This window comes from Penaeus monodon, unplaced genomic scaffold, assembly GCF_015228065.2.
Source record: "Penaeus monodon isolate SGIC_2016 unplaced genomic scaffold, NSTDA_Pmon_1 PmonScaffold_51, whole genome shotgun sequence".
Lineage (NCBI taxonomy): Eukaryota > Metazoa > Arthropoda > Malacostraca > Decapoda > Penaeidae > Penaeus > Penaeus monodon.
This window is the reverse complement of record NW_023659996.1, coordinates 122957-135264: the sequence shown is the minus strand read 5'-3', so window position 1 is coordinate 135264 and position 12308 is coordinate 122957. Positions and strand designations below refer to the sequence as shown.

General features: G+C 38.8%; 3 protein-coding genes across 3 annotated transcripts; all 3 read left to right on the top strand.

Annotated features, from left to right (window-relative positions):
• The first annotated feature begins 114 nt into the window (after positions 1-114).
• LOC119571091 (E3 ubiquitin-protein ligase XIAP-like) lies at positions 115-1529 on the top strand. The gene is made up of 4 exons (XM_037918545.1): positions 115-147; positions 324-341; positions 599-862; positions 1176-1529. The coding sequence occupies exons 1-4, from the start codon at positions 115-117 to the stop codon at positions 1527-1529; spliced, it is 669 nt and encodes a 222-aa protein (XP_037774473.1).
• Positions 1167-3633, top strand: LOC119571096 (putative cyclin-H). The gene is made up of 3 exons (XM_037918551.1): positions 1167-1764; positions 1912-2794; positions 2904-3633. The coding sequence occupies exons 1-3, from the start codon at positions 1705-1707 to the stop codon at positions 3080-3082; spliced, it is 1122 nt and encodes a 373-aa protein (XP_037774479.1). The 5' UTR covers positions 1167-1704; the 3' UTR covers positions 3083-3633.
• LOC119571090 (baculoviral IAP repeat-containing protein 3-like) lies at positions 3391-6160 on the top strand. The gene is made up of 5 exons (XM_037918544.1): positions 3391-3448; positions 3608-4240; positions 4377-4522; positions 4697-5780; positions 5973-6160. The coding sequence occupies exons 1-5, from the start codon at positions 3391-3393 to the stop codon at positions 6158-6160; spliced, it is 2109 nt and encodes a 702-aa protein (XP_037774472.1).
• The last annotated feature ends 6148 nt before the right edge of the window (positions 6161-12308 follow it).

The following is a 12308-nucleotide window of genomic DNA, read 5'->3' as shown; positions in this document are numbered from 1 at the left end:
GTAGTGACTTATTTAGGTTCCCAACGTTTTTATTGATTTTTTTCTCTGAAAATACGATTTCGATAATGCAGTTTTTACGGTGTGTCCTCCATTAAAATATGTCCACTTTTAAATATGTCCACTTTTAAGACATGTCCAGTTTTTAAGGTGTGTCCACTTTTAAAATATGTCCACTTTTTAAGATGTGTCCACTTTTAAAATATGTCCACTTTTAAGACATGTCCAGTTTTTAAGATGTGTCCACTTTTAAAATATGTCCACTTTTAAGACATGTCCATTTTTTTAAGACATGTCCATATTTTAAAACATGTCCATTTTTTCAGACATATCCAACTCTCAAAGTAAGTTTAAACGGCTATTTTCCGTGATTATAATAAACACGATTTAATAAAGACGAATCATAAGAATAGAATATGTGTTGCTGTAGATTCAAGGATCGTGATCAATTTATCGTTTCGATGGGGCAACAGACATATTCTGATACACTATAATGTGATTTTATACAGTACGCATACACACACACACAAAACTATATAAACGTGTGTATTGTGCAGCTACATCATATATCGAACATCAGTCTATACTACACGATTCGTAGAGCAAAATGTCTGATCCAGGGAACATGGACAATGCAACTGATATTGATCGTGATCTTACCCGTATGTGCGAGGAGACACATCGAGCAAATACATATGGGGATTATGATCAATATGTTCACCATCCAAAAATAATGGCAAAAGCTGGTTTCTATGAACTAGATAAGAGACTGATTTGCTTCAGATGTGGTTTAAACATCGATATCGATGACATTGGAAAAACTGATGACATCGTGGAAGTTCACCAGACAAAGAGGCCAAGTTGTGTATTCGCACGGAATTTACCATCGCTTCCGAGATCGAGACTAGTTGTTGCGTCTGATTTAAGATACGAAACGAAAAGACTAGAAACCTTTATAGACTGGCCGTTAGGCGAAGTAATAGAAGCAAGGGATCTTGCCGCCGCTGGCTTTTTTTATTCAAGAAGGAACGTTGAGTGCATTTGTTTCTGTTGCAAGGTGCGCATATCGTTTAAACCGTGTACACGGCACGGTTGCTGTGCTCGACACGCTTCTACGTCTCAATATATAACAGAAAAACATCTTAAATAGCGCCTACTGTGATTTTGCAATGGAAAAGGTAACCGGTAATGTACCTATTCGTATAAATAAGATTATAAGTAAGATCATCGGTCATCAAGAAACAGATAACGAAAAAAACAGCTGTGGTAACAACGAAGGAAGAAGCCGTGGAGCTAGTGGCGAAGAAGACGGTGGAGATTCACGCGAGTCGGAAAATGACAGTTCCTCGAGAATCAGTGCTGGTAACATATTATCGGAGATGGGTATCGAATCGTATTCTGGACCAGAGCACGAAAATTTCGTAACGCCAATAAGTCGCAAATACACCTATGACGATTGGCCTCTGGGAGATATAATGCTCCCCAAAAAACTGATAGCTGCTGGATTCTTTTATTCGGGTAAACCTCTTTAGACAAAATAGACAGTCGTGAGGCTTAGTAAATACATAACATTTATTTTCGGATCGAAGCATCGCTATTGATACCAATCTTCCGTTTTCAGGGTACGGCGACCACGTAAATTGTTTCCACTGTGGTGTTGGTATCCGCAATTGGGAAAAGGGTGATGACCCATGGACACAACACGCTATGTGGAATCCTGAGTGTCATTATGTTCGAACCTTAATGGGACAAACATTTATCGATACGGTAAGATATTATGTGCTCCAGATATTCTAATATATTCTTTCTAGCTTGCAATAATGCGGTTATATATATATATATACGAGATGTATATTTTCAATATGTATCATTTGATTATAGAGTGTTAATTTTAACCAATTTTTTACTTTCAAGGCAAAGACGGTCAAGAATGTGCTTTTTAGAAAACCTACTCGTGAAAGAACTTATTCTGTAACGGACGAAGATTGGAATGCTGTTATGGGTCTGGATATCACCAAAGATTTGCTGATATCACTCTTTCCAGTTGCTGCCGTCAGAGATTGTGTTCGAGAACAGATTCTAGTTCATAAAATCCCATTTATTACCAAACATGAAGGTCTTTATTATGTGAGAGAGAAAATAGCAGCATACGGTAATATGGATATAACCTTAGCAAAAAAGATCAGCCATATGAGCACGGAATATATTCAAAATTATCATGCGGTATATTCTGTGATGTATTTTTTGATGGACCTTAAGAGAATATTCATCATGAATCAAGATGTAGATCGGAATGTCTCTATTGATTTATTCAAACCGGATCAGTCATTATTTCTGTTCAGACAACCTTCATATAACCCTGTCGCAACACCGATGTATCAATATCGATTATCGTTCACTATTCCGCATCCATCTCATAATAGCGATTTTAAATTTCAGCAGGAATATCGTATAGCATTAGAGCAACTTAATAGAGGGCTACCTGTTCATGTCACGAATTTATATTTCCGGGAGAGGGATAGCATCTCCCTCTTTGATATATGGAATCACTTGATTCGGCTTTCTATAATAATCAATGACAACAATAGGAGTAGTGGCAGCAGTATTAATAGTAGTAATAATAATAATAATAATAATAATAATAATAATAATAATAATAATAATAATAATAATAATAATAATGACGATGATGACGATGATGATGATGATGATGATAAAAATTCCTATGATGTATTCAGTGTGATTAGGGAACACCACCAACGCCAGGAAGATGAAGAAAGAAGTTCTGAAATAAAAGGTAAGACCCTATGTTGTAGAGTAAATTGTGTATCTCTGAAAAGAAAGTGATGTACATATGTCTTTATATATGTGTTATATTCTGCACATATAACTTTCTTTATTTACAGAGGCTCCTGATAGTGTAATTGGCGATCGATACTTATGCAAGATTTGCTTGAACTCTTGCGTAAAAACGGTTACTCTTCCCTGTCGTCATATGTCGTGTTGTGGTAATTGTATAGTGACTCAAACAAAGTGTCCTATTTGTAGAAAGAAGATTAAATATACTCTTGAACCCTATTTATAAAATAAAGAAAGATCTCGCAATATCACTATATGGTAATATAAAGATTATGAGAGGTATACATATACACGAGAATAAGAGATTTATTATTGTAGTGTGTATTTAGAGAGAAAAATAATATCGTGTAAACTGAAAATACTACTACTGTCATTTTATCGTTAATATTCCTTTGTAAACATGTAGTTCCCTTGTAATCCTGTAGGCGTATGATTTATTATTCGAATATAAAATAATTCTAGGTGTATAAACGTATATATATTTCTTTTCAACCTTACCTATAAACGGTCATATGATCTGTTTACGATACTGTCATGTCGCAAAATATTCCATTACACATCGACGATCAGCAATATCATGTCGATTTTAGTGGTATGACAAGCGAATATAATCGCAGAATGACATTTGGGCACGAGTCGTCCTCGTATGTTATTAATCCAAAGATACTTGCAAAGGCTGGTTTTATGAGATGCGGTCTATCGTCTAAACAATACATAGTTTGTGTTAACTGTCATCTATATATCGACATAGACACCATCATGCCATGGGACGATATTGTGAAGATCCACAAGGATAAGAATCCGCTTTGTCTCCTCGCACGAAATCTACCTCCTCTTCCAAGATCAAAGATCTTTGAAAATCGTTTCGATCCAGCGACTGGATTACCGGCCGATTTAAGATACGAAATAAAGAGATTAGAAACATTCATAGATTGGCCAAACAAAGTGGTACAAGCAAAAGACTTAGCCGCTGCTGGATTTTTCTATACGAGAGACACAACCTGCTGCATCTGTTTTAGCTGTCACAAATACATGAATTTTTCTTACGATAAACCTATCGTTATAAGAGATATGCATTTAAAGAAAAGTCCTAACTGTAAGTTTGCACAGGGTAAGTCAGTAGGCAATATACCCATACGCATGAGTAACATTCTCAATAGTATTGTAAATCAGAAGAGAGTTGCAGTAACATCAGCAACAGCGACAGCGACAGCAACAGCGACAGTCGACCAGGAAGATTTGATAAAGACTCGATACGAATACGCTGGTCCGTTGCACGATTATTATAAAACGACCCAATCGCGGCTGGAGAGCTTTTTAAATTGGCCTCATCGTCATCGTCAAAAAATAGAGGCGCTAGTAGAGGCCGGATTCTATTATCTTGGTAAGTTCACCATTCGCTCTAGATCGAATGAAGTACAAACATATCGCCTCCTTTACTGTTCATGAGTCTTAGATAGTACTTATTGGTACGATAAGATCGTTTATATTAACATAGACTATTTATCGTTCGCTTTCAGGGATTAGCGATCACGTTCAATGCTTTCACTGCGGTGCTTGTCTTCGCAACTGGGAGGAAGATGACGATCCTTGGAGAGTACACGCCGAGTGGTATCCCGAATGCTATTACGTTCAATTAAAGAAGGGAAAAGAATTCATCGACAAGGTATACTATACGATTTATAATTCTAGTTTAAATAGAGATATTCAGCTTTGACCCTCACCTCAATTATATATATATATATTTTCAAGACCGTCACTTATTGACTTATGATTTTTAAGTAGCATATCAGATAATCTTTATTCATTAGTGAGATGATTTTTTTATCTATCTTTCTAGGTCAGATTAGAAGTATCTCGTATACCGATGTGGAGACACAGTTCCAGCACCAGCCAAGATACATCGGAACATGATTGGAACATCCTCCTGGGTTTGGACTATACCAAACGCTTGATATTGGTGCAGGGGTTTCCCGTCGTTGCCGTTCGAGATGCGCTCTGCGAGCAAATTCTACAGACCGGCATACCTTTTTCCAGAGAGGTCGACTGTACTTCAGCTGTACGGAAAAAAATCGAATCGTACGAGGAAAAAAATAACAATAAACTATTGACAGCAGAGCGTATTGCAAATTATCGAACGGTGTACGCTGTGATGCGATTTATACAAATGGTTATGGGAAAGAGCTACAATCGTTCCTATCCTACCGGTTGTATCGAGAATTCGGTTTACCTGTATAAGCAGTCAGCCTTTAACGATAGCGGAGACCCCAATATCCCGATGTATCGTCATGAAATTTCCTTTAATCTTCCGTATCCCGATCACACATATACCGGCTATCATATCGAGAGCGAGTATCGCATGACACTGGACAGACTTAACTCTTACGAAATTACCTCTCGAATAAGTTCTATTCTAGATCAAGAACAGAGCGCATCCCTAACTGCGATATGGGGATATCTGGTTCGACAGACAACAACAACAAAAAAGACAAATACGTCAGCCTCTAATGTGGATAGGGGAGACATAACAAATGCACTAGATTCAGTAGGAGAAGCAGCAGCAGCAGCAGCAGCAGCAGATGAAGAAGAAGAACTAGAAGTAGAAGAAGAAGAAGAAGAACTAGAAGTAGAAGAAGAAGAAGAAGATATTGTCGTAAGCGAACTCGAAAATCAGAGTGCAATAGGGATTACAATCGCACCAGTACCAACGATGACACCAATACCAACTGTACATACGAACGGACGTGATCTAATATTCCATACACGCTTATATATAATATCAAATGCGAATAGCAGAAGAGTTGTACCCTATCAAAATTTTAACAGTATTATAAGAGGAGAACCTGATATACAACACAGACAGTTCAATAATCGAGACGAAGAAGCCGAATCGAAACTTTCACGATCAACTGGAATAGAGGAAGGTAGTATGGTATAGATAGACTTATTATTGTTTGTCAGATATATATAATGAGTATTCGTATATCTTTTTCTATCTACACTATTTCATTTTTTCGTATTTTGTCTGTATTTATATATTCTATACACATATACAAATATATATAATATGTATATGAAAATGTATATTAACATTTCTCTTCTTTTTGTTATTTCAGGTGAACCAAACAAGAACATCAATAAAGACGAGAGGCATCTCTGTAAGATCTGCATGGATGCCGAAATAGATGTGGTTATTCTTCCCTGTAATCATATGGTGTGTTGTACTGATTGTCTGTTAACCCAGTCAAAGTGCCCCATTTGTCGGGGATCGATTAACCATGTTATTAAACCGATCTTGCTTTGATGCATATAATATAATATAAATATATTACATTATTATAACGGTTTTTATTATATCCCTTATTTTATCATATAGATATGGTGAGGGACGATATAAAAAAGGAATACTATCAATTATTTCTCGATATTTTTATTTCGTTATAATTACATATACGCATATAGAAATGTCTATCTCAAGTCATTAGCATGAAACACAGAGAATGCAAAGTTGTTTCCATAAAACACATATTACTATTAATATTAACACACGCACATAACAATCATATATGAGGACAAAGGTAAGAACATCGTATAATCCTTATATATATGTATTAAAATACCATATATGTTATATTGACCTGGCGGTCAACACTGCTACACTAGAAACACGACAAATAAGAAGATTATTAATAAGAGTACCATCTAGGTACATAAATATACCATGCACAATAATACGGGGCTAACACTATTTATACGATATCTTACCCTGTTATTGTTTTAGGGAACGATTCATTCGATTCAGAGTCTCGGTATGTATTTCGAGCATATTTACCTGTCCCTCTAGGATATTCTTTTTTGCCACCACGTCCCTATACCGATCTCCGATTAGGGCCAGTTGATCATTCAGTTCAGTGTAATATAATCTCGAGTTGTATGCGTCCAGATTAATATGTGGTAAAGTATTATTCCTTAGAAGATCTTTAACGACTACCGAAACGTCTTTATCCTGGAACATAACGAGACAATGCGGTTGTCGATGTTGTGTGCAGATGGTGTAGTATGAGCCTGAGACCAGGGATCCGTTCTGTGATGCGCCGCCGTTAGATGTTACTATACCGTTAGATGTTACTATATTCGCTGCTGTCCTTCTAGTTTTAGAGATATTCAAAACCCCTCTTGTAACATCAAGCGGTGCTCTGTTCTGCGAGTTAAATACGAAGCCACGGGAGGGTGACGCGGTCTCGCGTTTGGTCTGCGAGTTAAATGCGAAGCCACGGGAGGGTGACGCGGTCTCGCGTTTGGATTCTTGCTGTTTTTCAGATCTCGTGCGATTTCTGAGGACACGGGTGCATGGTTCGATCTCGGTCTCGCAATCGGAACTTTCGTTACATGTATTTTCCTTGCGTTTTCTCTTCTTCGAGTCAGCTAGACCACGGGTAGTTTTATTTTTTTGTCCTTTTCCTGTTTGTGTATTATTTCTTGTAATATTTCTTTTTTTGTATTTCCTCTTCGGTGTATCTCCGTTCGGACTTGCTTGATCAACGAAAGTGCGGGTGGATGAAGCGATCTCGCTCTCACATTCTTGTTGTTGTTGTTGTTGTTGTTTTTCTTCTTCTTCTTCAAGTGTCATTCCATTTAGTGTATGTTCTGAGATCTGCAAATCGTCGTTTTGCGAAACACCTTCTGTTCCTCGGTCACCTTCGTTATCGTTATCCGTAACGTTTGTGTTCAACTCATCTAGACCACCAACTACGTGGGTGGATGACTTGGTCTCGGATTTTAACATCTTCGTGAGTGGAGACTCGAAATATCGCCTGATGTGGATATCGAAGATCAATCTCTCTGAAAGGAGAACGCATATTGTAAATATCGAAGATCAATCTCTCTGAAATAATAACACATATTGCAGATACCGAAGATCAATCATCTGAGAGGAGAACTAGTCAATATGATGATGATGAGTATTAAGTAATGTCGAATATACCGTGTAAACCAATAAGAAGCCTCACTCGGTCTGTAGATATACTTTCCTCTTCCAAAGCTGGGATAATGCCCTCTTGATCCGGTGTATTAAATACTCTCCCCGACGTGAAGTGAGAACGATATTGCTACGTCAATCCAATGACTCGCACTTGATGTTATGTTTACACTGGCGGGGATTTGTAGAACATACGCATTCGTGTACATGTACATATAGCTACCACACAGTATCAATTGCTGCACCACGGTGGGTAAGGACTAAGCTCATCCGAATCAGCACCTACAACACGAGGACTGTTACCACGAGGACTGCTACCACGAGGACTGTTATTTCGAGGAGATATAACAGGTGATGTATCGATGACTATAAACATATATATGTGTGATCTATATATACGTGTATATATCTCGATAACTGTAAGCTTATGTATATGTGTGTTTTATATAAATCTCCATAACTAAACTTATGTATGTGGTCTATATAAATCTCGGTAACCGCAAACTTGTACATATATATATACGAAAAGATGCCTTATACAACGTTGATACATTTGCAGACACATCGCCACGAGGAAAATATACCGACGCCATTAGCGACCCAGGATTCCAGTCAACTCGATAATAATGGATACGCACAAATCACAAGACGAAAAATTAAAGACCCAAGATGACACGAGACAGAAGATGAATCCAAAAAGATAACCTCGACATCATCTTCAAGTGTTTAACTGCCCGAGATGGTTATGGTATTGCAAAGACGACGATTGAAAGACTTTATACTTGTCCAAAGATTGAGGTCCTTCACATGCTGTCCGATTTCCTACAGTATCAAGTTACGAAGACAAGTGTTGAACACATTTATAGATGTGCGTATAAGACGGAACTTCCGTTCTTCCTTTTCATCACAGATAAATTGCAATTTAACACAGAAGCGGTAAATAGGCAAAACGACATACTCCAGCAGAAGATTGAAACAGCTATAAGAGCTTACAATGAGGCAAAGACAGCGAGGGATATACTGCAGGGGAAAAAAGATGTACTCGAACAGCAGTTCCGGAAAGCGGTCGAAGATAACCAGGCGTTGATGGAAGGAGCACAGGGTACACTCGAGTATAAAAATACTCCGAAGAAACGTCGTGTCAATAGTACAGAATAAGGGAATTGATAGAAGTCCTCGACTAATAATATATTAGAGTGATTCTGCAGTATCACGATATTCTCTATATTATTGTTATTTAGAGGATGTGTATCGATTATAGTCACACCTTTATTCTCCCGGAATGTAATTATTCTACACTTTCTCATATACTCAATACTTTATATATATATATACCATGTAATCTGTGTCGATGTTGATGTCGTATAGGAATTTATTATGCTTGATCATGTAATGGATACATACCTATAATGTGGAGAGGGAATGTACATCCCTCGAAGTTTATGGATAATACATATTCTCGCACATCACATTTTTTCATTTACCGAATGTAGTGTGGCATCAGGTAGAAATAGAATAATTTTCTATGTTAACCCTTATACACTTATACACCTTTAATCTCTATGCGTATGCTATTATTGTCAACCTCAAATGTATTAACCTTTATACATGTAGGATAATAAATTATATATATATATATATCCATTTTACAATATGCTGCTAAGATAGGAGACTATATAAAATATAATAGTTTGTTCTACAAAGTGTGTTTTCTTTGTTGCTCCATAGAATGTTCCCTCTAATCGTATAGGGTATACTTCTATATTTCACTGTGAAATAATATATATATCTTTACCATATTTGAATTAATTGTAAATTTGCACTGTTCTTCCCTCATCTATTAACGATGCTCGTCGGAAGACGCAATTCAGGAATGATGGCAGGTTCACATTAGTAACGTTCTCGAGTCAGAACGGGAATTGTTACTGCTGCGGGTGTTACTTTACGAGTGACGGGTGCTAGTGCGTTCTTTTCTCTTCTAAAAATCCCTTTTATTAACTTCTCTCGGACATATTGAGAGGTTTTCTGTTATGAACACCCGTAACGAATTTCGCATATTATTAACAAACCCCTTCTATCGCACCATTAGCGAGAATATACGTTATTCTGAGAGAAAATAAAATTCCCAGAGGTCCATAAACTGACATTTACAGATGTCCATATCTTCCGTACAACTAACATTATGCACTAGGTCCATCTTTTATCAAGGTCCAAATTTCACCATCGCCTAATGTCCGATATTTCTCTATGTCTCAACTAACCTAACCTAACCTAACCTAACTCCTAACCTAACCTAACCTAACCTAACCTAACCTAAACCTAACCTTCCCTAACCTAACCTAACCTAACCTAACCTAACCTAACCCCTACCTAACCTAACCTAACCTAACCTAACCTAACCTAACCTAACGCTGCCAGGCCTGCGGTCATTCCTGCCTGAGGGTGAGGGACGGCTGTCTCCGAGGGAGAGGCACGTGGTCTTTTATTCACAGAGTATGGCAACTTTGAGGCCCAGGAAATACTCTGTGAAGATCAGCATCATATTGTTCACCTTCTCCTGCTGCCCAACCATATCGTGTGGATCGGTGGCTTCTGTACCCCCACTGACAGGCAGCTGCCAGAAATCTCTGCGGCTAGTGACGCCATACAGAGCACGGGTAGGGTTGAGAGGACTGCGCTGGTCACTCACAGTCGGTGTTGACACCCCCCAGTGCCAGGCAGTCACACTTGTCATCCCACACCTAAAGCATAATGGGACACTCTCTTATCCTGCAGTACTATGAACACACCCTGGCAATATGTTTTTCACCATATGCTGCACAGTGTGCCTTGCCGTTGCAGTACTTAGCTACATGGCCATGCAGTTATAGCAAATCACAGGGGATGCCCTCCACGATCATGTACTTTCCGAAGAAGTATGTACTGGGTGGTGGTTGCTCTCCTTTCCATATGATGCGGATGCAGTTCAGTGGCTGCCCATCCTTGTGCACTCTTATGGCCTTGTGAACTCTGTCAAGTGCATACGCACTTTCAAGATCGAGCTCCTTTTAGTGTGTGACAAGGTATTCATCTTATTTTTCTTGTTTCTTTCTTTCATCACATAGTTTGAAAGTAATACCTACAATTAATCCTTCAATTAGGTTGTCAGTATAGTTCTGCTGGGAGCAAGCGACACACGGTGAGGAGAGAATGTCCTCCCCCAGGGCCAGAGGGTCGTTGCCGAGTTCCTGTAGCCATTTCGTTTTTCGCGATGTTGTTGTGCCTTCAGAGAATCCGAGGCGCTTAAGATTCTTTTTTGGTGCCAGTGGCGCCTTACCGGCGCCTTACCTTGTCTGGCTTTCTTAGTTTTCGAATTCACTAAAGTGAACCTGTCACTTTTTCCTTCAGCATCACCCACCTGGGTATCAAGGATCACCTTCAGCATATGCTTGTTGCATGTCCATAGATTCAGCTTATCAGCTATCCACTGAACTACAGTCTGAAGCTCACTCTTCAGCCGTGGGAGGGGTGGGACAGTTACCCAGTGAGACCTCCCCCTCAGTGTTTACATTATAATTTCCCCCCATCGTGAGGATGACTGCAGTGCCTGGCCCGCCCAGCTTGCCCGCTTCGTGACAGGTGAAATATGGCACTTGGGACAACAGGGCACTCGGCTCTAACGGTTACCACAACAGAACTTGGCACTCAGTAGTAGAATTATTTCAAATTCCCTTACAAACATATCTATTATCACATCACTGCTCTCATGTCACTGACTTTAGGGTTATACAAGCACAAAAAATTCATGAACTCCTTGTACAACTTCCTCGTACATGACACCAGAGATTCGTGTATAAGGGATGAGGGCACCGAGCATGGGCACCACGCGACTTCTCTGATGAGGTTGGATAATAGGCATTTGAGATTTGCTGTTAAATCCATATGAGTTTTATTGCTTGTTGAAAGACCCCGAATAAGAAATTGCTGCCCTGATTTGTCTGAACAACTGTGGTAACACAGTCTTAGGGAGAGAGAGAAAAATATAGTTAAAACTTTCACAAGTTCAGATACACTTTTTTTCCTTAAAGAAATTGCTTCAGGATAGTGGGTCGTCTGGCACATTTTCCTTAAAGAAATTGCTTCAGGATTACGAGCCGTCTGGCACATCATCGTTAAAAGATATGAATAAGCAGCCTTAGTCTTCGGGAGAGGACACACAGTCTACAGTAACTTCGCTAAATGGCTAGACATTGCGGGTATCGGGTATAGCGGGTCGGCGGTGATTTTCACAGTAAAGCACCACATCTTTTCTCATATCCGGCCAGTAAAAACATTTCTGTATCCTATTATGTCTTATTGAAACCAAAATGTCCGGCCATTGGTGAGTCATAAAATCGGTATCCTGTGGAATCACAGGCTGATGCACCACGAGACAGTTATCCCCAGCAGACACGTGTGATGGTCTCCATTTCCTGATTAGTATGCCTATCTTCTG

Coding starts and splice junctions, on each gene's coding strand:
- LOC119571091 (XM_037918545.1), top strand. CDS start 115: ATGTCCACTTTTAAGACATGTCCAGTTTTTAAG. Junction 863..1,175: donor AGACAAAGAGGCCAAGTTGT/GTATTCGCACGG, acceptor GCAATGGAAAAG/GTAACCGGTAATGTACCTAT.
- LOC119571096 (XM_037918551.1), top strand. CDS start 1,705: ATGTGGAATCCTGAGTGTCATTATGTTCGAACCTTAATGGGACAAACA. Junction 1,765..1,911: donor GACAAACATTTATCGATACG/GTAAGATATTAT, acceptor TTTACTTTCAAG/GCAAAGACGGTCAAGAATGT. Junction 2,795..2,903: donor AAGAAGTTCTGAAATAAAAG/GTAAGACCCTAT, acceptor CTTTATTTACAG/AGGCTCCTGATAGTGTAATT.
- LOC119571090 (XM_037918544.1), top strand. CDS start 3,391: ATGTCGCAAAATATTCCATTACACATCGACGATCAGCAATATCATGTC. Junction 4,241..4,376: donor GGCCGGATTCTATTATCTTG/GTAAGTTCACCA, acceptor GTTCGCTTTCAG/GGATTAGCGATCACGTTCAA. Junction 5,781..5,972: donor ATCAACTGGAATAGAGGAAG/GTAGTATGGTAT, acceptor TTGTTATTTCAG/GTGAACCAAACAAGAACATC.